The sequence below is a fragment of the Sebastes umbrosus genome, chromosome 14 (assembly GCF_015220745.1).
Source record: "Sebastes umbrosus isolate fSebUmb1 chromosome 14, fSebUmb1.pri, whole genome shotgun sequence".
In the NCBI taxonomy this organism is placed as follows: domain Eukaryota; kingdom Metazoa; phylum Chordata; class Actinopteri; order Perciformes; family Sebastidae; genus Sebastes; species Sebastes umbrosus.
This window is the reverse complement of record NC_051282.1, coordinates 5,456,527-5,480,882: the sequence shown is the minus strand read 5'-3', so window position 1 is coordinate 5,480,882 and position 24,356 is coordinate 5,456,527. Positions and strand designations below refer to the sequence as shown.

General features: G+C 39.5%; 1 protein-coding gene across 4 annotated transcripts in view; it reads right to left on the bottom strand.

Annotated features, from left to right (window-relative positions):
- LOC119502013 (potassium voltage-gated channel subfamily C member 1-like) overlaps window positions 1-24,356 on the bottom strand; it is an 88,387-nt gene that overhangs the window by 13,053 nt on the left and 50,978 nt on the right. The window contains exon 5 of one of the 4 annotated variants that reach the window (XM_037792833.1): window positions 1,709-2,809. The exons of the other annotated variants lie outside the window; for them this stretch is intronic. Coding sequence (XP_037648761.1) covers window positions 2,658-2,809 — 152 coding nt within the window. The 3' untranslated portion in view covers window positions 1,709-2,657. Of the gene's footprint in view, window positions 1-1,708; window positions 2,810-24,356 lie in introns of those variants that run through there. 4 annotated transcript variants of the gene reach the window in all.

Below are 24,356 nucleotides of genomic sequence, written 5' to 3'. Positions count from 1 at the left end.
CTTCCAGTCTTTATGCTAAGCTAGGCTAACTGCGTCCTGACTCCACCTAAGTAATTTACGCACAGACTGTGAGAGTGATCTCTCATCTTCTCATCTCACTCTCTGAAAGAAAGCAAATCAACTTTCTAGGTATACTGTTCCTCGTGATCAACCCTTTCTTCCGACTTTGCAGCTCAGCCTTTTCGCTGAGACGCCAGGTGAGAGAGCATGGAGAGCAGGTGAGGAGTGATATAGTGTGGTGAAGATCAGACTCTACTGCTCAAGTTTCCATGACGACTACACTGGAGGTCTTTGTGAGGCTAAAGGTCAAAGTTGCCGTATGTTCACCTACAGTCTCTACTTTCTTTATAGCTCCTTTTGTCTATTTATGTATTTTACGCAACATGTGTCATGTCCCAGCTCTGCAGTGTTGAGTCGTGTGACAGCTCAGCCAGTACCAGCCTCTGCTCCCTAGCATCCCATAATCCTCTTTGACAGTGATTCCCAACCTCTTTGGGATTTTTGGTAAACTGGGTACATAGCCAGAAGATGTGGCACAACAAAATGAAAGCCTGGCCTAATTTAGGCTGGGTATAAGTCACTGAAAGTGTGTTTTTCCTTCCACCTGTGAATGAATACATTAGAAATTCTTTATCTAGATGAAACAACTCTTAATATTGGTATAACAGTAAATGGAAACGGACATTAATTCACATTTTCTTTGGGGGTGTAATTATCTGTACAGTGGTGGCTCACATGGTTAATTCAGCATAATGTACAATTGCACTATGGGAATACACATAAATTGTACATTGTCCTACGGAGCTTTAATATTAGCCTGATCCACAAACGGGCAGCTGATATATATAAAGGTCACTATCTTAGAATTCTCTTAGAAGAGAGATTGTTACTTCTCAGATTGCTTTATCTGAATACTTTTCAAAGCCTGGAGAGGAGAAATTATCCAGTAATTCATGAGGCAAAGATATTACAAAAATAAAAATAATCATGTTTCATACATATATATGTGACCTAATTTGATATCCCTTTAATCGTCTCTCAACTGCTGGTTTATCTTGCAACTCCTCAGGGGTTCCAGGTTGGGAACCACTGTCCTATGACCTGCTTCCCACCCTGACAGAGACACCTGTTCCCCCAGCTGTCCACGGTATAAAACAATAATTTCACCCTCTCTCCTGTACTAAAGGGAAACACTGACTTTGCACATATGTGTAACAGGGGTTGTTTTATCTCAATGTAACACAAAGAACTGAACATCCAACAGCCTACATGGCTTTTTTTTCAAAGGTGCAGAGGTGCTACAGTTTGGGGTATTTCCTTTTCAGGGATATGATTTTGACTTTAAAGGGTAACTGGTATTTTTCAACCTGGACCCTATTTTCCCATGTTTTTGTGTCTGACTGACAAATAGGGAGAACAATTTCTGAAATCGGTCCAGTACTGAGGGAGCGCTGTAGACGGCAGCTGCTCACAGGCTGCAATATGATGCTATTGGGGCAAGCTGGCACCGTCATTTACGTCCACTAAAAGTGCTTGTTTTTTGCCACGGCAGGCTCTGATTGTTGTTATAAGTGTCTGACATTATGGAAAGAGTCTCGCTCAAGGAGAAGTCTCCTTCTGAAATCTCTTGGGGTGACGTGTTGCTGGAAGACAACGGTAGAATAGTGGAATACATCCATGGTGGAAATACATGTGGCAGCCAGGCAGAGTTTGTTGTGTTGGAGTACAGAAAGCGTAGCTTAGTGTTATCGAAAAGATTTTCAATGTCTGAATATTTAGATGATTTTGACAATGTGGTTGAGCTGTTTGAATTCGATGGCCGACCGTATTTATTGTAGCCAGAGTTTATGGATATTTAGATTTCACAACGAGACTTCTCCTTGAGCGGGACTTGGATCAAGCAAAAAAGTAAAACATAATAATAATAATCTCTGTAGGGTCATTTCCATAATGTTGGGAGACACTTATAATAACAACTGTTGACACTTAGACACAAAAATATGGGAAAACAGGGTCCAGGTTGAAAAATACCAAAGTTACTCTTTAAGTATACAAAAATGTCTTTGTTTTTTCTACCCAAAGGTATAGCGTGTGTTCTTATTCTGAAGATTCTCATGAGTAAAACATGCATGCTGCAGTAACATGTCGGTGTCCATGTGTGCGTGTGAATGTGCGCATTCTGAGGCTTAATATTAGAAAAGACTCTTATTCTTAGCTACTCTTAAGTATCGGTCTTAAAGCGTTGAAGTGCGAGTGCAGTGTCGAGATACAGGCGAGAAGTAGCACAGGGAAAGCAACTATCATATCAGTCTACACTAACCTAGACTCTATCCCTGTTAGTAAGGCAGGTGTGTTAGTTTGTGTTTGTGTATTTTAAAATACATTTGCTTAAGCGTCTAGCTCAGCTTAATCGGTAATGTTTAGCTATTCTGTGGTTTTTAAAATAGGACCCTCTAGTTCCTTGTTGGGAGTAATGGTGATGACAGAGCAGCTTTGATGAATCAAATGCCCATGAGACACTCCGTCCACGTTGATGCGTTTGTTTCTTTGCATGTTCCCCAGAAAAAGAAAAGAAAAGACGAATAAAACATTTGATATTGTGTTGTTGCTGTTGTTGTTGTTGACGTTTTGTTGTTTGTTTCTCCCTGTCAGCTATGCTACAAGATGGAGGGTATGGGGGAGTGGCACCGCCTGAGGCCAGGCGGCTCGAAGGGCTCGAAGGTGGAGTTGGTGATGGGGGTGAGGCGCAGCGGGGCGCCCGTCATCCCGGAGATATTATTGAGGCTGCGCGACTTCTCATAACCCGTGGCTACATGAAGATGACAAGCACAGGTAAAAGGGCAAAGGTTAAGGGAGGAGTTGTGAAGGGTCATTCATTATTAGCAAATGAAACAGTCGGCATGAGTCATGAGATGGTAAAAAAAAAAGTTGTAATGTAAGAAATGTGCATGGAAATGCATTTTTTTTATGACAGAAAGTAATGAGTTATGATATGTTCATTTATGTCATGTTATGATAGCACATCAGAAATTGCAAATATAAACCATTTGTTACAGTTACAAGCATTTGTAAATGAAACAAAGTAGAAAAAAAAAAAAGAGAATTAACTCAAAACAAAACCAGCCCAAACCAAGTAAAATATTTCAGACCAAAAAGGAGGAAGTTAGAAAAAAGACAGATAGACAGACAGACAGATGGACGGAGGGACAAACAGATGGACAGACAGACAGAGACAGGACAAAACAGGAATATTGGTTACGAAAATCAGCTATCAGTTGCCACAATATCCCTTAGACACCTAAAGGTGGCGCTCTGCAGCACCGACATGAGCTGTGTAGGGGAGGGAGGATGCACTAGTCCAGTGGACGTACACAAACCCCCTCTGATCTCAATACATCCCATAAGATTTTTAATACTGGTACATCCACTGGACTATACCTGCTCTGGGATTCCCAAAAGCACATCAGTGGTGGTACACTTTGTTCGAAGAACATGAAACACAGCCAGACTTGGTGGTTTAATGATTTTTGGGAAACTCAGAGCAACTCAGGTGGGTAAATCATCTGGAGCTGAGCGCAGTATAGAAATACACACAATCCTCCAAGTTAACACTCCAATCTTAACAACACTGAATACATTTTGACCTCAGAGTCCAGGTGTTTTAGCCAGTCTACTAAGAAGAACAACAGGCTGCTGTTAACAGGGAAACAGTCAGTTAGACAGAAAGAAAGACAGACAGACTGACTGAAGACAAAAAAACCTCTCCAGTGTCAGTGGGTCACGTACTGTATGTGTTTCTCTTCATATAGGTGGTCAAATTTAGCATGTACGAAAAAAAGTCTACAGCCATGCTATAGCAGCTCTGTGAGGCTGTATTTGGCCACTGCGGTGCTTTGGGCTAAACGCCAACATCAGCATGCTTAGCAGGGATAATGTTTACCATGTGTTCCCTCTCTTCGTTTAGCATGTAAGCAAGCTGAGGCTAATGACTTTATTATTTTTGGGGTTGAAGTAGCAGGAGGTGGCAAAGTTAGGTGACATTCCAACAGGTTGGGTGGATTTTGAAGAATGTAGTGAAACTTTACGTACAGTAATATAATTTACACCTTTCTTAGATCTGATCACAACCATTAAGCTATAGGGATGCACCGATACCGGATCCCATATCGGCCTGATACTGACTCAAATAGCTGGATTGGGTATCAATGGAGCCTATCTATTCAATTCAATTCTATGTTTATACAGTATACTATATACATTATAGACTGGAATTTTTATTCCTGTTTTAAGTTTTGACCAATATGTTGCTGCATTAAAATGGTTTACACTTGAATTGTAATTCCTATTAATTTTGAAGATTTTTTTACCAAGTTGCTGGTGTACGATTTATTATTTCAATAATAAATAACAATTCACCAAATGTATATCAATGTATTTATTTGTTAGGAAAGTCATGTTTAAGTCCAGCCTGATGTTGCCCAACACATAAAAGAATAATCCCAGTCTCTTCTACACAGTGAGGCATACAGCTGATTAATAACAATATATCGGCTGATACCCAAAGCCCAGGTATCGCTATCGGCACTGAAAAAGTCGGATCATTGCATCCCTAATTTAAGCCCTATATGTAAAAACTGGAATACTTTGATATACTGTATGACTGCAAAATTTTTTATTAAAGCCTGATAGATACTGGATTTTTTTGGACAATATGATATAGAGAATTGAGAGTTTAAAAAAAAATCCCATGGTGATATATCGGCTGATATTTTTTACATATCATAAACAAGCACTTTAAAGGAGCACTCCAGCGAGTTAGTATTGAGCTTCCATTACGCTGAGAGACTCATGAGAGGTGGGTTAAACAAAGAATGGTCAAAACTGAAGCAGCAGAGACCAAGATATTCAGACTTTTAGACTCTATTTTGGGTCACACTCCAGAAACACTACATTTCCCATAATGCATGCTTGAATGCTCTCTTCTCTCAAATCCCAAACCTCCGGTTTATAATGCAGGCTTTCTCATAAAATATACAGTCTCAAGCCTCACCTGAGGTTATCTCGTCCTCTTTGGTTATCTTCTCATGACGGATAAACTCAAACTCATGTAAAATTTGGGTGGAATGCCCCTTTAAATTTGTTTAATTGTCACCAGGATAAGTACTAAGCGGGACATTTTACAGTTGGAAAATAAACTTGTCAGAGCTCTCTGGTGGACAAACTGTAATGGCAACACTGCTTCTAAATTACCATAAACACATCTTCATGGTACGCCTACTCACTAATATAATATATCTGCAAAAAGCTAATATTGAGAAATATATTGGTCTGGCTGATTAATTGGTGGAGCTCAGATTTTTTTTATATTAAAAATTATTTATATTTAATTTAGAAGAAGACATAAACTCTGAAACAGCCAAAGAAATACATGAGACAATAAAAAACAATGTTCTTATTCCGGCATGATTTTCTGTTCAGCCAAAATTCAAAGACTGAGCTGTTGTAAATTAGCAGGCCTTGTATAAAAATCAGAGGAATCCCAATGGAAATGCAGAGAGTAGGGGCTCCCACAGGGGGCGCTGTACTGTGATGGGCTCAGAGAGTGAAGAAGCAAATCAATTCATTTGGAAGAATCTGTTCTGTTTAATTGTTTGTTTGTTTTTTTGCTCAGGGATCATTTAGAGAATATGCAACAATCTTCCCCGTAGCTAACATTTTAAATGCGTCCAAACTTCTCTATAATTACAGGGAAGCTGTGCATAATAAGTGAATATATTGTAATTTTAGTCGTATATTGTTTTTCTTGGTAATTTTATAATATGTCTAAAGAAAATGTTGATATTCTCAACGGCCTCATCTTTCTCCTCTGTCATTATGTCTTTGCATTTACTGCATTCTGTTACCCACTCGCTAGCTTGCTAAATTGTTAGCCTCTGTGGCTTCTAGACGTCATTAATTTTGTCGTTGCTTAGCAGCGGTGTTCTCACGACCTAACCACTTGAACGCCAAGCATATCGTGTACACGACTTCCCATGTTGTAAACACGAGCTCACGAGTTTCATTTGGAGGCAGGAAGTGTCCACGTCCTGCAAAATCAGTACAAAATATCGGCGATGGGAGCGAATCATTGACCCATCATTCTGTTTGGGCAGAACTGGTTGTTCAGTAATGTGAGATGATAAGCACTGATAAAAACAGGTTCATCATATTAAGTGAGTGACAAATAAACTTTAGGTTGTTAGTGAATAAGTACAAGAAGATTGTCGCTGCCTGCGTTAAAAATGTTCATTTTCTATACACTGAACATGTGAGTGTTTTCGCGGTAGCCCATCTACCGTATAGACACCACTGTCATCAGCATCAGTTTATCGGCCCCGAGCAGTAGAACATAAATCCATAACAACAATAATACCATACTCGTCATATTACGTTATGTTTTGAACACACCTGATGCAACTCAGCAGCTCTTAGTGTTGGTTCAGGGCTGAGCATCAACTGGTTCAGGTGTGTTAGAGCAGAGAGAGCTGGAACATGAGCAGGTAGGGGGGTCTGGAGGTCTGGAGCTGGGAACTCAGGGTGTAGGCTATAGGCTAGAATAAATAAAATTGATGGAACAGTATTTAAAAGTTTTTCTGCATTTGCTGTATTGATTTACAAAATTGACAAATGTTGCCAGAAGAATTAAATGTTCAGACGAAGGCTGTGATGTGTGTAAATAATTCAACAATTATTATAGCAAGTTTTGCTGTCAAGCTTTTTGGGCGTTATCTATAGTAATAATAATGGTCTAAAATAATATAAAATTGCATAGCTTTAGGTCAAAACCTTTCAAATTTTCTTGGAGGACGACCCCCAAACCCCCATTCCAAATTTATACCGGTTCTTTGTGTCTGATGTTTGTGGGTTTTTAACTGAAATGACTAATCTTCTCGTGTAGCCTACTTTGCTCGATAAGCTATAGCGTTGTCTGGACTTACAGTTGACGTATTGTCTTATAATGATGACTTTCACATTGTGTTTACTGATCAGGAGGGCACTCCGTTTAATATTTGTCACTGTCCATTGACGGAGGGTTCTGAATTAAAGGTTGCCGTGATATATTTTGAAGGGAGAGGAGGGCCTCCAACATGTCCACATAGCCCCGGGGCCTTAAGGCACCCCTGACTGGGACTGCAAGTTAGATTTTTGTAGGGAGAGGATTAATATGGTGTAAGGAAGTATCAAATTGTAAAGTAAACATGTTTACAGGCTTGCATTAAAAACTCTCTCCCATTCTCTCCCATTTGACTTCAATACCTTGCTTTGGAAAAACATGAAAACTGCATTACGCACGGGCAGCCGGGCACGGCGGAGAGGCGGTGCCTAACATGCTGATTCATTAGCCTCAAAACGCCGCTGTTTAGGAGGAGAGGGCCCGCAAACTTTGAGGTAGCCTACGTCTACACTCATCTTACTATCCGAATAACGAGCCCTTTAAATAACAGGAAAATACTGCGCCAGACTTTAGACCAGGTTTTTGTTGGTCAATGACGCGATCGCTTTCTTCTGCCTCAAGATAGCAGCAATGCACCAACAAAGCACCTGACCACACCTCATTTTAAGACCAACACGCCCATGGGTGCACAGACGGGCGCAATATTACTATAATAATACTATATTACTTACACAACGTAGGCACTGGGCGTGAAAATGACAACTGCGTCAGCCTGAAACTAGCAATGATAGTTGCGCTACGCTGTGCGTCAGCTGTAAGATAGGGCTCCTTTGTGTACATTATAGCTTCATGTGTGTGTGCCTGTGTGTGTGTGTGTGTGCTTGTGTGTGTATTTGTGCATGTTTACTGTGTAACAGCACACATTCTGCTCTGTTTAAATAGCTGTGTTTGCAACGTCAAGTCCTGTAACCACAGGAATAAATCAGCAGCACTGCGGCTCTTAGCTGATTGGGACACACACACACACACAAGCACACACACACACATACATACGCACACACTTACGGAGCAGCAGCAGCAGTGCTAGATTGAATGGGATCAATAATCTACAGTTTCTAACATAAAGCAGTAGTTCACAGTGACCTGTAATCCCCGATCGGGAGTGTGCTATCATCACATCACAGAATATCTTGTGAATATGATTCTGATTATGAGCACAGATGTGCTCGATCAACATTTACTACTAACAGATAAACAAAAGGCGAAACACATTACTGATCAGCACTCACTGTATGTGTCTCAGTGCTTTAAAGATTGCGGTGCAGGGCCTGCTCGGAGCGTGGCTCTCACTGTATACAAGGTGCAGCTGAAAGGTGCTTAGCATCTGTAATGAGCCTCTCTGCGGTTTGAGCTCTGCAGCAGATGCAGCATGAGGCAGCTTCAGCTACGATCGGCCTGCGAAGCTACTTCATCTTGTATTATCCTGCTGCCTCAATTGATTGAATGTCTTTATTTATTAACTGAATGGCTTTAATCAATTTACTGCACTATAGCGGCACATTATTGAGAACTGTATTACAGTAATGGGACTACTTTTTCAGTAAGGAGTACAATACAATTTGTCCGTTGGCCTTGTTATAACGTAAGAGGGTGTAGGTTTAGTGAGACACTTTATTGAATTGCTGTTTGATTACAATAGTCTGGGATTCACAAAAAGAACCTGCTATACCTCAGATTACCAAATGCAATAACTACATTTACAAAGGCTTGGAAGGTAAGTTTAATATATTTCTTGACCTCCTAAAACTATCTTTGGAAGTTATTTTACAATAGAGTGTTACAGGAATGAGTCCTAAAACCTGGAAATGAGTTTTATCACTTCCTGTTCCCTCGTCTGGAAGTTAATGGGTTTTTAGTTAGATGCCTGAAATACGGTCTGTCGTTAATACAAGCTGAAGAGATTTTAACGTTTTGTTCTAAAATACATCAATAAATACTCAAATTATGAAGCCTTTATGTGTCTGGAATCCATTGTTGACTATGTAGACGTGCAGCAGGCACAGTGAAACGCGAGAGCGATGCTGTCATGGTGCGTAAGCGTTCCCAAGCGCCTATTTTTCGGGCGCGAGATAACATTTTTTCAACTTTTGTAACGCTGCAGGGCGCACCATACTGTATGTCATGTGACGAGGAACAACCAATCACAGCCGGCAGATATCTTTTCTTTCTTCTGTAAATATCACAATCATATACATATGGTACATATGGAGGAGAAGTTAATCATTTTAGTGCAGGACTACCCGGAGCTTTATGATCCGTCCGACGGACTATTTTACCGCTTCGCCCTTTCTGTCCGAGGACGGCACTACATCCGGTTGAACGGTCAGCCAGACTGACACACAGAAATCGAGTGTAAAGCTACTGTTTTATTTTATTTATTTATTTAACCTTTATTTAACCAGGAGTAAAAACTCATTGAGATTAAAAATCTCTTTTCCAAGAGTGTCCTGGCCAAGATAGGCAGCAGCACAGTTACACGGTTGAAAATTACAGAATCATAAGGTATCAAAAAACATTCATCGGCATTCAAAACATCTACAACCAGATGCGCTTGTTTCCAAATCTTTTAGAATCACTTTAAAGACATTCAGTGAGACTAGCTCTCCAAGTTTCAGGTCATTTTGCAGCTGATTCCAAGAAGAGGGAGCGGCATACTTGAACGCTCTTTTTCCCAGTTCAGTACGGACTTTGGGGACAGTTAGTAGGATTAAGTCCTGTGAGCGAAGACATTAACTTCCCGTACTTTTTTGAAGGATGTAGGTCCGTAGGTAAGACGGAAGCAGACCAAGAATAGCCTGATAAATAAGAACACGCCAGTGGTTCAGTCTACGGGTGGACGAGGCAGACCATCCTACCCGAGCATACAAAGAGCAGTGGTGCATAAGCGCTTTAAAATTTGTAATAAATCTCAGTGCTCCATGGTAAACAGTATCCAGCATGCATAGGCTCTTAGAAGATGTATATAACATCGCCGTAGTCCAGCACAGACATAAAGGTTCGCAACGACAAGCCTCTTTTTGGCCTTTGAAGGACGGCGTCGCTCTCATGTTTGAGCGCGCCCGTCGCACGTCTACATTGACATTGCAAAAAGATAAGCCTGCAAGCCTGCAGCTATTAAATTAAGACAGCTTGATTAAGTCAACCAATGAGATTACTTCTGGCCCCGGAACAGTTCAATGTTTTCAAAAAGTCAAACTTTGATTTCTAAGCAAGAAGCTAAGCGAGTGCTCACAGTGTAGCAGCTTTAGCTGTTAGCTGTGCCGTGATGGGTGGTGACTTGTTGTACATACCTCCACTCAGTCAGACTTTAGTAACACAACGCAGGGGGAGAGACTGAGGAGGGTAGCCTGAGGATGGGATGGATACACCAGTATTAGAATGGGATGGGGAGACATTAGGGAGGAGGGGAAAGGAAAGGAACAAGGGGTTGATGGGAAATGGAGGGAGGGAGGAGGGAGAGAGGAGGTAGAAGTAGAGGGGAGAGTGAATGGGATGGAATTAGCTAATTGTATTTTTACGCCAGAAGAGACTTTTAGGGTCGAAGGACAGAGGGTGTCGTATGTTGTACAGATTGTAAAGCCCCCATGAGGCAAATCTGTGATTTATGATATTGGGTTTTATCAACCCGTAAGTTCCCTTCGGCATCGGAAACCACTGCATGGAGGCACCCTTTAGCAACAGTATGTGACGAACCAGGCTTCCAATATAAACTCACCTGCGGCGTTATTCGACAGTCGGAGCAAGTGACGTAGTATTAATAGCGTGAGAGTCACGCCGTCCCTGGTCCGTCCAAAAGTAACGCAAGAGGCGTACCCTGTACGTTGGTCTCTGATGCCGAGGGGCACTGACCGAGCGCCGGTGTTGGTTTTATAAATAACATCGACTTGACTTGGGAAACTTATGTTATTTCGTTTCTATGTCTCTGCAGAGGAAGGAAGTACGTTGATGTACAATACTCAAAAATAATTGCTATATCAACATCAACTAAGTCTAACCATAGTTAGTTATGGATGGAGATTTGATGTGAAATGTCTAAAAGCAATCAGTTGTTTGGTATATTGTATTAATATTGTACTGTATACTATAGAGGTAACTTACAATAACAGAACTTGCAAACGGAGTAATACAATATATAAAAATAAAACAGGTATGTGAAAACATGTACTCACTGGATTACGTTTGTCTTACATTCCAACGTTGCCTAGACTGAACATTATCAAACATAAAGGACCTGTCAGCATCACTATCTCATTTATATTTGCACAAATAACTACAGATGTAACTTTGGACACATTGAACTTTAATTTGTTAAAGAATAAGGCTGGTGTTAATCTATATTTTTTCTGTCAACAAATAACATTAAAAGACACAAACCAACAATGACTCTCTCAATTCTTTCTGTCTGTGGCTCTCAACGCTAAGCGTGTAATCTAAGATATCGACCATGGTAAACATTACCTCCTAAACATCAGCATGGTAACATTTTCATTGTAAGTACATTAGTATGCTGATAGCCTTTTGCTGAGAACCCTGTTGTGCCTATACAGTAACCGCCCCACAGACTCATTTCCTAAAACAGCTGGTAAATGTAGTCTTTAGCAAATGTTACTCAAACATGAGGACATAGCTGCATTTGCTGGGGACTATTTTCAGTGGCGGATTAATCCACATTTGGTGCTCCAGTGAGTATTTGTGGCAGCAGGACGGTGTATGTGGGATTGAATCAAAATAAACTACAGTGTGTGTGTTCATGGTAATGCCCAGTGCAGCAGCGTGGCTTATTGATGTGTTTTTAATAAATGGAGCTCTGTGGCACAGAGGAAGACAATATATCAGGCTTCACACACACACACACACAATACGTGTTAATATGAACAGTTCATTGTTGGTTTGGGATTTGTTGACAAGAAAGATATAGAATATCACCAGACATGTTAAGTGTAATACTTCCCGCTGATAGAAACAACAGTACAAACCACATAAAGTCTGTTTTTGCAACAGTCTCATGGCAGTTTGTGAAATAGTCACAACATTTAATCTATTTGATTCGTGTACATAAACATGAATTTCCCTTTTTTGTCACGACTTTCAACAATGTATTTTTCGTGCTTTTTCCTACGAATGTCCAGCAACACCTGACACACGTGAAAAATTTCCGCTCCACTCTTTTCAAAATAAAACTACTCAGTTAGGCTTATGGAAAGATTGACATGGTTAGGCTTAAGCACAGGCTTAGGCAAAACTACTTAGTTAGGTTTAGGAAAAGAGGGTGGTTTTGGTTTACATAACGTCGGAAGTGCTATAACTTAAATACAGAAGTTCTGTGACAAAAACTACTTATTTAGGTTTAGGAAAAGATCGACTTGGTTAGGCTTAAACAACAAACTATTTAGTTAGGCTTAGACAACAAACTACTTAGTTAGGTTTAGGAATAGATCGATTTGGTTAGGCTTAGACAACATACTACTTAGTTAGGCTTAGGAAAAGATACATTTGGTTAGGCTTAGACAACAAACTACTTAGTAAGGTTTAGGAATAGATCGATTTGGTTAGGCTTAGACAACAAACTACTTAGTTAGGTTTAGGAATAGATCGATTTGGTTAGGCTTAGACAGCAAACTACTAAGTTAGGTTTAGGAATAGATCGATTTGGTTAGGCTTAGACAGCAAACTACTTAGTTAGGCTTAGGAAAAGATTAATTTGGTTAGGCTTAGACAACAAACTACTTAGTAAGGCTTAGGAAAAGATCGATTTGGTTTGGCTTAGACAACAAAACTATTTAGTTAGTCTTAGGAAAAGATCGATTTGGTTAGGATTGGACAACAAACTACTTTATTAGGCTAAGGAAAAGATCCATTTGCTTAGGATTAGACAACAAAACTACTTAGTTAGGCTTAGGAAAAGATGATGGTTGTGATGAAGTGCTGAAACATAAATTACGAATAAATCAACTTCACAATTATGTGGATTTCATACGAATTGATTTCGTGCCGACCATAATGACAAAAATGTGACATTTGTGTCTATGTACACGAATCACTTAATCACGTTTTGTGACTATTTCACGAACTGCTGTGCGACTGGGCTGGTTTTTGTCCGTAACTGTCATCATCTTTTCAAATTGACAGCCACATGGTTACCAGCAGTCTAAACAATCATTATACTTCCAACAATGTCAAATATTGCTGTGATTGTGTTTTCAATCACACGTTTTGATATACATGTAGAGTTGTATCTATGATCTGTGATCATTGTAATGGATAAATGGGATTCCTCCAGGGAAAGGGAGAATAGACAAACGTGAGAATGGAGAGTGATGAAAAGGTGGTGGGTGGAAAGAGGAGTGCAGAGAGGCCGAGGAAGAAGGTGGTAAAGGGGAGAGAGGGAGGAAGAAAGGGAAAGGGGAAGAGGAAGGGTACACAGAAGTGAACAACCAGGGCAAATATTATCGCAACAACAATCTGCATGCAAAATATTGATCAACATGTGTTTCAGTTTACAGCAAAATGCTCATTATTTTAGCTATTTGGAAATAATTACAAAAACGTATTTTTACTTTTCAAACACCATATGGCCACACACAACCTGCAATTTAGTGTTATCATTGGAAACCACATGTGGATTTTTAGATTGTCAAGAAATAATATTTGCAACAAATACAGACATATAAAAATGCAATATGACATTACCAACGCATTTCAACCGTAGGGTTAAAAAGTACATACATACATATAACATGTATGTATGTGACATGTGACGCAGCTCATTCACAACTGAGATAGGAAGAGGACAGAAAGACAAAGAGGAAAGACACACGCACACAAGTAGAACATAGGAAAGAAGTATATATAAAGAGAGTCTTATTGCTATATGTTAACACAGAGACACACATTGAAGATAACAGTATGAAAACACAAACCATGAAAAATACTATGCAGAGAGAGAGAAAGACGCACATGCAGAACATTTATAAGGATGAAGCAGGCAGTAGAACCTGAACAGATAATACTGGGGTTATATGAATGATCCACTAATGAAGGTTCTATTTACCCAAACAAACCAAATTAGTGAGCAATATTTCACAGAATGAAAAACAAAGAAATGTTGGGGGAAGTACAGAAAAGGTCTGAGTATAAAACTACATAAAAACACTACATAGAGTCTGACCATTTCTATACTTGACTGAAACGATTAATGAGTGCAGAGGTCTACGGTGGCTCAACACGCAACTTGAGAAAGCACAAGCAAACCCACGAAACACAATCACATGAAGGAAACATCTCCATCATGTTTTATCTAGACAGAAAAACAACCTAGTATCCCAACAATTGACCACAGCAACCCTGTCTCCTGCAAAATTACGTTCCCATAGCCTACAACTTAAACTGCATTCTCAATTATTCAAAGACTTTTTTTTTTTTTTTTTAAATGAATCAGCTGGAAACAAAAAAAACAGCTGAAGCTAAACTTTAGCTCCAACTCATGAAGCTAACGTTAGCTTACCTAGCTGATAAAATCTGCCAGCAACAGCTGTCATTTCAACCGACAAAATTGACGGTTGCCGTCTAGAAATGCAATACATTCTCACTCCCAAATCGTCAAATACCGCCGCTTGGTCAGCGCCCCTCGGCATCGGAGACCAACGCACTTGTGTTACTTTTGGATGGACCAGGAACGGCGTGTCAATATACACTTGTTACATGCATAGCGTCCTTTCAAAATAAACTTCCGTATTCACAGGAAGTTAGGTTTAGGCAACACAACCACTTAGGTAGGATTAGGAAGCGGTCGTGGTTGACGTCCACTGACTAACGGGGCTGACGATACTAAGCGGCTCACGTGACTATAGCGACTCACAGGACTGAAGATAAGTATGAGTCACGTGACTAAAGACTGACGTGACAATGTAATAAAGCTACTTTTAGTTTCACACAGGACACGAACAGCGGTCTCCTGGTTGAAAGTCTTGGGTTTGTTTGACCCATCCAACAAACCTCCCACCCTCCCTTAGCTGACTCTCACGCTCTTTATACTCCGTCACTTGCTCTGACCGTCTATCAACGCCACGGGTGGGATTACATTGGAGTTAGCTGAAAGCCCGGTTCGTCACATACTGTTGCTAAATGGTGACTCCGTGCGTCGTCTCCAATGCCGAGGTGCACTTACCAAACGGAGGTATGTGAAGAGTTGGGAGTGAGAACGGGTTGAGAAATGAGAAACTGCTTTACTCTATCTCTGTCTGAAATCAATGACCCATTGTTTCAAAAAATCGCTATGAAATTTCACCATAAATCTGCCACCCTTACCGTTGTAAATTGCCCGTGTGCCGTGCCAGAGAACGTCCGTTAGTTTTAAATGCTCGCCGGAAACCTCTGCTGTGTTTTGTACGACTTGCAGTGTTTCTGTATCTGCTTGTGTTTTCCTATTCGTATGCTGTGAATGTGCTGTCAAAGTGATGAATGTGCTTCTTAATTCGTTGGTGTTTTGCTCTTCTTATTCGTCTATTTGTATGCGTTTTCTCACTGTGTAGCTGCAGAGTGCTGAGTTATCTGCAGCCGCAATGTAAAGTCTCATTCTTTTCCATGTGAGGATTTGTCTGAGTAAACCCTGAGCCATTAGGTATAACCTTTACCGAACAATTACAGTCACGACAATTCTCTGGTTTACCACTGATTCTTACTTACATGGTTTTAAACTCACAATTTCTCTACAAGCATAATCTACATAATCGATAAGTTTGCACTTTCCTTGGTAAACATGATCCTCCTCCTGACACCGTTGTGGCTCAACTGTTGTAGTATAGCACTCAGGAAATAAAATAATGTGAGTGCAATCCAATAGGCCTCGGGGGATTCTCACCACCAATAATGATTAAATACTAGCCTAAAGGCCATCGATCATCGGTTGGAGAAAATTAAAGTGAAAGAAAAACAGGCTGTGTGTGAATGAGAGATAAACAGAGTGAAATCTGGTGTAAAGAGAGTCAGGTGGTACGAGCTCAAGAGAGAGAGAATGAAAAAGAGAGTGATGGGGGCTCTCCATTCTGTTATGGCGCAGCGTATCTCCTTACATCAGGGGAGCCCCTAAGTAAGACTCAAGAGTCAGTTCAGGCCAATGGTATCTGTCTGTCAATGAACAGAATCAATATTTTTTTTTCTACTGAGAACAAGGAGAAAGAAAGACGGAGAGAAAGAGAATTATGGGGAAAAAAAGACCAAGGGGAGACAGGACAGCAGTCAGAGAGAGAGAGCATGAAATACAAAGCAACGGAGTGATTAATGCAACATTTGATTCTTCTATTCGACCTCCTCCCACTCGCTGATTAGGTTTCCCAATGAGAGGGGAGATAGACGTGTACAGTATCATAATGCAGAGTGTGTCTGCTGCCTTTGAACAGTAATGCAGTCAGGAGGAGGGTGTAATGCGCAGTCTTGGCCTTTAGAGGCGCTAGCGCCACTGCACCAACATTCTCTCTCTCAAGCTACTACCTCTCCTCAGGTTCTTTTCTCTTCCCTAAAAGAGAGCAGGCAGTGTTGTCCTCTTTGCATTCCAGCAGGCAGGGCAGTCTCTGACCATTTATCCTGTTTTGTACTGAGACAGCGAGAAAACCTTAACAAGTTGCAGAGTCACAGGAATACAGAGCTGTGGTGGGATTCTTTCTTCTAAAGACCTTTCTATGACGCCCATATCTATAATGCATTATAAACATACTTATAATGCTTTATAATCTGCTTATAGCACTGCATAATCATAGATATAAGGACTCATAAATATTCATAATGCTTTGTAACAATAAGAAAAACACACTTTAAAGCATGTTATAATGACTTATAAGGTCAAGTATCATAATACTTTTTTTGTAATTCATAACTGCTGGTCACTCAGTGACATTTTGTTTTGCAAGGATCATAGTGTATTATAATTTCCATGGTTATAATACATTATAGTATTTTTATAATGTGTTTTAATATGATTATAAGTTACCTATAAGTGCTCATTGTTTGCTATAAGTAAAGTGAAAAAATAACTATCTATGCAAGAACAACACACAAAAATTGTAAAATATTTTTTTTACTATACTTGTAGCAAACGATGAGCATTTTATAATCTCATTATAATGCGTCATTACAGTGATTATAATGCATTATAAACATACATATAATGCATTATAATCTGCTTATGGCACTGCATAATCAAAGTTATACACGCTCATAAATATTCATAAAGCTTTATAACAATAATCATAACACACTTTAAAGCATTTTATAATGACTTATAAGGTGAAGTATCATAATACTTTGTAATCACTGGTCACTCAGATTTTGTTTTTGCAAGAATCATAGTCTATTATAATTCCCAAAGTTGTAACACATTATAATATTTTTTATAATCACATTATAATGCATTATAATGTGATTATAAGTTACTCTAAGAAGTGCTCAGTGTTTGCTTTAAGTAAAGTGAAAAAATAACTCTATGCGAGAACAATACACAAAATATTGTAAATATATATATAAGAAACATTTCCAGGGTTGAGTGGCGCGGTGAAAAAACATCTAAACATTTTGACCCGTACGGCTCACACAATGACATAACAACGTTTCATTTTGGTGGCGTTGGCCAATTTACTGACACAATAACTCAGTTTAGAAGCATGAACGAAGTGTATTGGGTGAGTCACTACCTTTTGCAAACATGCAATAGAGTTGTGATGTCCAGTGACACAACAGTTGCGACTATTGCACTCACAGTTTAGAGAATATTACGACTGTTTCAAAAAATGAGCCAAAATTATTGAGAAAAACTGTAATTAAAGTGAAATACAATAACTTTATCTATGCACAAACATTGTAAAATTAATTTTTCACTTTACTTAAAGCAAACAATGAGCACTTAGAGTTATAATCTCATTATAATGCGTCATAACAATGATCATAATGCATTATAAAGAGATTGGAATGTATTACAATTATGGAAATTGTAAAACACTATGATCCTTGTCAAAAATAAAATAAACATTGAGTGACCAGCAATTATGAAGTATTATGATACTTGACCATATAAGTCATTATAAAATGCTTTATGATTATTGTTATAAAGTATTTCTGAGTGATTATAAACTATGATTATACAGGAGCAAACTCTGACTTCTTTTAAATCGAGGCTGAAGACTTTTCTTGCCGCTGCCTTTCATTAAATCATTTCTTGCACTCTAACTTTTATTCTTGTATTTTACACCTGTCTTGTTCTATTTTAGCTTGTTTTCATTTTCTCTCGGCTCTTCAGTGACTGCTTTTAATTGTTTTCGAATGTCCTTTTGTGGTGTGCGTCTTTTACATTTTGTCTCGATGCTTTTGATGTTTTATGTAACGCACTTTGAATTGCCTTGTTGCTAAAATGTGCTATATAAATACATTTGCCTTCGCCTTACTGTTTATGTGGGTAGTTTATCAAACAAGTTCTCAGGTATTACCTACAGTTCATATGCTAAGGCTTGGCTTCCCAAGTATTATTTTGCACTTTCCTTTCATTTCTTGGTTCACAGGACGTCCTTGTACGTTGTGCATCGGCACCATTTACCTCACAAAAGGTTTAATTTGTCTCGCCATTGGTTTCCCCTTTGGCTCCACTGCATGGTTAGTGAAAATGCAGCCCACTGTATCAATATGAATCAATAATGCAATCAAACGCCAAGCCTTGACCCAAAATGCTTTGCTGCACCAAGTCCCAGAATTCCCCTGTCCACTGTTTCCGTAGCAACAGCGGGGAGATAAGGAGAAAGTGAGAGAGCGAGAAGAAAAAAAAAGAGAGGGTGGAGCGATGGTGGGGGTAATAATCAAAGGATGGGAACGTAATAAACATGACGTACAAACATAAAAAAGATTTTAAAAAATAACACATTAAACCCCCCCCAAAAAAATATATATATATTAACTATATCAATGAGGTAAAAAAAATATTCAAAACACATCTGCACATTTCCAACACTAACATAGATAGATAGATAGATAGATAGATAGATAGATAGATAGATAGATAGATAGATAGATAGATAGATAGATAGACAGACAGATAGATAGATAGACAGATAGATAGATAGATAGATAGATAGATAGATAGACAGATAGATAGATAGATAGATAGATAGATAGATAGATAGATAGACCTCAGCCTCAGAGGGACAGATAATCAGACAAGCTGACAAAGAGAGCAAGAAAGTAAGAGCAAGAAAGATACTCCTAATTGTTTGACCTCCGGTGACTTGTGCCCTTGAGAGCCAGGATCACCAAAAGGTCAAAGCGTTGCATTTCATAAAATAAAACCATGACCAAGCTACAACCAAACCACCGGAAATCCCTCTGGCGGGGGGCGAAGCAAAGGTGCATGTTGAAGAGTTTTGCATTAATAGGGATTTTTGTTATAGTGCTGTCAAGTCTTATTTCAGCCTTTTTGAACCAGAAGTAGCAGCTTGCGCCCCTGCCACCACCCCCACCTCCATCTATTGCTTGCTCATACAAAAGAACAAGAGGCAGGACAAAAAAAAAGCAGAAGAAGAAGAGCAAAAAAGTTGCACAGAAGGGGGTAAAGGAGCATTACAATGCGATGCTGTCCTTTCAGAATACCTCCAAAATGCTCGAGTCTTTCATTCTTCCCGCCCACCGCAACCATAGATGTGACAAGAGTTGGGTTACAGTGACAGCAGTGACATTAAGATCCGTAATTAATATCCCATCCAAGTACAGAATGATCTGCTATAATGTCAGCGAGAGGAAGGGAGGAAGGAAAGAGGAGTGTCGTAGAGGGACTGGAAGAGAGCCCTATAGTCTGGTGGCACTTTTTTTGAAGCAAAAGCCCAGCGGACATTTTTGAACTGCGCGTGAGAATTGTGATTTCTTGAGGTGTGCTTGATTTATCTTGACCAGTCGCAATGAGAAGATTACTTAAGATAAATAAAGCCATTTTTTTTTTTTTTTTTTCCCAGAGGTAGTCAGCTAATCATTTTTGTCCCAGTGCATTTGAAGCTTTTAGAGCGCAGAGAGAGAAAGCTAAGAGGCCATCACAGCACAGCAAACAGCGCCACCACTATGCTTGTTACCACAGCCCTTTAAAGAATACTTACCTGAATGTGTGTGGGTGTGTTTGTGTGTGTCTTTTTGGGGAATAGAGTTTTGTCTGTCTTTCTTTCTGCCTGCTCATCTATCTGCTGGTCTGTCAAAGAACCTGCTAGATCTTGTGTGTTTTTGTACTTGAAACATTAGCCGTCTTAGCTAACGTAGACCTTCGAAGCATTACAGCAGTCAGTGTTCCAGCCCGGCCAGGCAGAGAGTCAGACACGGCTCAGCTACAATCTTAAAGTGCAATGGGAACTTTTTTTTTTTAAAGCCTTTTTGCTATAGAAAATTGTTCCTTTGAAAAGATCCAATCAGCCCGAGCCCTATGAGCACCAAAGTCTGCTGTAAAAACCAAACAGCGCTCTCTGCTGGCTGAGCTGTAAAAACTGACCTGAGCTCAGTTCCAGAGAAGAGGACAGAGGAAACCGACCGACCAACCAATCAGCAACCAGCTCTCACTGGCCTGGCCGGGCAACGAGCCAACCGGCGCGCAGCAGCCGCTTTCACTCTGGCATCCATTGCAAAACACGTTCCCCTTTTATTCCTGTATTTTTGGTTATATTTTTTGGTGAAAAACTCACTCAGTATTTTGGTGAAAAACACTTTTTTTTAATTCCCAATAATATAATATTTGATTGCTTTCAAGAGGACAATAAGTCCTAACTGCATTGTAGAGTCTGCAGACCAAATAGTTGTAACACATGAAGCCAGCCACCTTCTCCCCCCAGAAGCAGTCTGGCAATAACAACCCTCCCGGCCCATTTGGGAACCAGGCTGACTTTAGAGCCAAAGTGCTTTCATGTGGGGAGGGTTGGCGGGGACGTGACTGCACCCCCCCTATCTGTAAGTACCAGAGTGAGAAGAGACCGGGTGAGAGGAGGAGAAGGAGGAGGAAGAGGAGGAGCAGGAGGAGGGGAAGACAGCTACACACGAAGTACAGACACACACACACAGAAAAGGACGGACATACGGACAGAAACAAAGAAAGAAAAAAAAACAGAGAAACGGACAGACAAACAGACAGATGGATAGTGTAACACAGACCGACAAGAGCCAACGTACAAACGCATGACCTGACACAACCTGGGGAAGGAGACAGTAACACAACAACAACAACAACAAAATAACAACAACAGCAACAGCACGCATCACACATGGACCCGCACTGTGAACTTTGACCTTTTTTTTTTACACCCCGCTCTGACCCCCGTGAGCTGTCCTCTCCCTGGTGGTTACAACATACTGCAGGTGTAAAGAGGGAAGGCATATCTCTTTCACACACACACACAAATGAACAGTACATAGAGGCATGCGTTTAGTCACACGGTCACATGCTCGCAGACTCACACAGTGTGTTCAGTTGGTTAAGTGGTGTTAGGGTCTGTGTGTGTGTGTGTGTGTGTGTGTGTGTGTGTGTGTGTACACAACTGTGAGTGCTGATTCTTCTCACAGTGATTTGTAGAGTCTGATAAAAAATAATGTGGTGGTGGCGGCTTGTTACACAAAAAGGTATCAAATGAAGTACTCTGTTGGTATCGGTATCACTTTAAGGGTATTGGTACAGGTATCATATTTTTTTTAAACAATACCTAGCCCTACTGAACTGTAGCCGCCGTGCTAACCGCTACCTCAGTAGCCAGCTAGGAGGAGCTAATCAGTCACAATAACTCTTTGCTGATTTGAATGCTAATATGAGCGGACCCATGGGGGAGAACTGAGAATGGTAACTGATTGGAGGCGGCACACATGGAACTAGTTTATACAGTTTTGCTTAGATACATAGCTTTCTGAATCTTTACAAATAATAATTGGCCTTGGCGGAGGTTATGTTTTCAACAGCGTTGGTTTGTTGGTTTGTTTGTCCGTTGGCAGGATTGCTCTAAAAGTTTGCGATGGATTTGAATGACATTTTTTGAAGGGGTGGGGTGTAACACAATGGACAATTCATTCAATTTTAGTGGCGATCCCAATCATGATCCGGATTCTGGAATTTTTTTAAGGATCTCGAACAGCCAGAACATTGCAGTGTAACTGATGACGTGTTGATGACGCATGACCCCGCCTCTTTCCTTCAGAGAGAGAGAGACAGAGAGAGAGTGGGGGTTAGGTGCGGAGGAAAACTGTCGATTCGGCATTTTCTTTCACATTAAACTCTGTGAAATTACAGTTGAGTTCGACCAAAGCACACTTGGTGATTGTTGGAAAGAGTAACGACGACGGTTTAGGTGAGTTTTATTTTGTTTCTCTCCAGTTTGAATCAAGTGTTTTACGATGCTCCGCTGGTGGTCTGCGCTCTCCGAGTGCCATTATAGTTATTTTATAGTACTGACAAAAAGGCGATGATAATTTCTCTACAAAAATGTGCTTGCAAAAAATATGTTTCTGACGTTCTCAATATGTCCCATTGTGTGTACAAAATTTACAAAATTGAAGCATAAATATAACTCCATATATATAACTTTATGGATAGGAATGTATTTGTATTATCTGTGCCAAGGGATGTATTGTATTATGCTGTATGTTGGGCCTATAATTAGCTTTATGCTACATTCATTTAAGACTGGCATTGATGAAATGTAGCAGTAGCAAAACACCATTGATGGTGAAAATATATCCTTCATACAGGAGACAGATACACACTTTCACCGTTCACATTATGTCAATTATTATAATAATTCCGTAACTAAATAAAGAATGAATTCCTATTATTATTATTATTATTATTAACAAAATACTACTGTTGATCGAAATGAAATAAAATGGACAAGTCAGTGTTTGGATCAAGCCTTTTACAGTGTATCGACAAAACACACACACACACTCACACACCATGCATATGCCCCCCCTCCCCACACACACCCTACACACCGCTATTATTCACTGTATGATGCTGAACCACACTTAAAAGCTTTACAGTAACAAGCAACCTGCATGCACCTTTATACATTCAACCTGTGTGTGTTGTGTGTGTGTGTGTGTGTGTGTGTGTGTGTGTGTGTTGTTGTGTTGGTATTAGTCTGAGCTAATTTAATCTAATGTAGTTTAGTTTAAATTGACCTATTCTTGTGTAGTCCAGTCTAAGAAAATGTAATCTGTCTAGTGAGGTCTATTTTAATATTTTTACAATTCATTGTAATCTAATCAAGTCCTAGTCTAATCTAATGTGATGTAGTCTAGTTTAGTCTAGTCTAGTCTAACCTAATCTGGTTCAATCTAATCTAAATTAATCTAATATAATCTAGTTTAATGTGGTCTAACTGAATCTAATCTAGTCAAATGTAGTTTAATTAGACCTATTGACCTACTGATTTTATTTAATATAGTTTAGTCATGTCTAGTCCAATTGAATCTAGTCCAGTCTAGTTGAATCTATTTTTTTAATCTAGTCTAGTCTAGTCTAACGCAATCGTGTCTAATCTAGTTTTGTTTAACCCATTTAGTCTAATCTAATCTAATTGTATCTAATCTAATCTAATACATTTCAATATACTCTAATCAAGTCTAGTCTAGTCGAGCCAAGTTTACATTCTGGTCTAGTCTAGTCTAATTTAATCTAATCTGGTCTAGTGTGATCTATTCTAATCTAATGTAGTTTAGTTTAATTTGGCCTATTTTAGTGCAGTCTAGTCTAAGAAAGTTTAATCTAGTCTAGTGAGGTCTATTCTAATATTCTTCCAATTCATATAATCTAATCAAGTCCCATCTAGTCTAATCTGGTTAATTCTAATCTAAATTAATCTAATATAATCTAGTTTAGTCTGGTCTGATTTAATGTAGTCTAGTCGAATGTAATCTAGTCTAGTCTAGTATAATTAGACCTATTTTAGTCTAGTCTTAATCTAATCTAATCTGGTTCAATCTAATCTAAATTAATCTAATCTAGTATAGTCCAGTCTAGTATAGTCTAGTCCAATAGAATCTAGTCCAGTCTAGTCTAATCAATTTATTTTTTTAATCAATTCTAGTCTGGTGGAATGTAATCTGGTCTAATTTGGTTTAACACATTTTAGTCGAATCTATTCTAATCTAATGTCATCAAATCTTTTCTAATCAATTTGAATATACTGCCTCGTCTAATCAAGTTGAATCTAATCTAATCTTTGGTTTGTAAAGTTGATGTTGTATTATTGGCTGTGTGGAGGAGTTACCTCTGTGTTTCTATGGTTTGATCCAGGAAGAGGTGGAGTTAACACTGAGCTCCTGCTGTAGCAGAGGCCCCTCCGGCTTGAACCACACCTCTCCCAGGGAG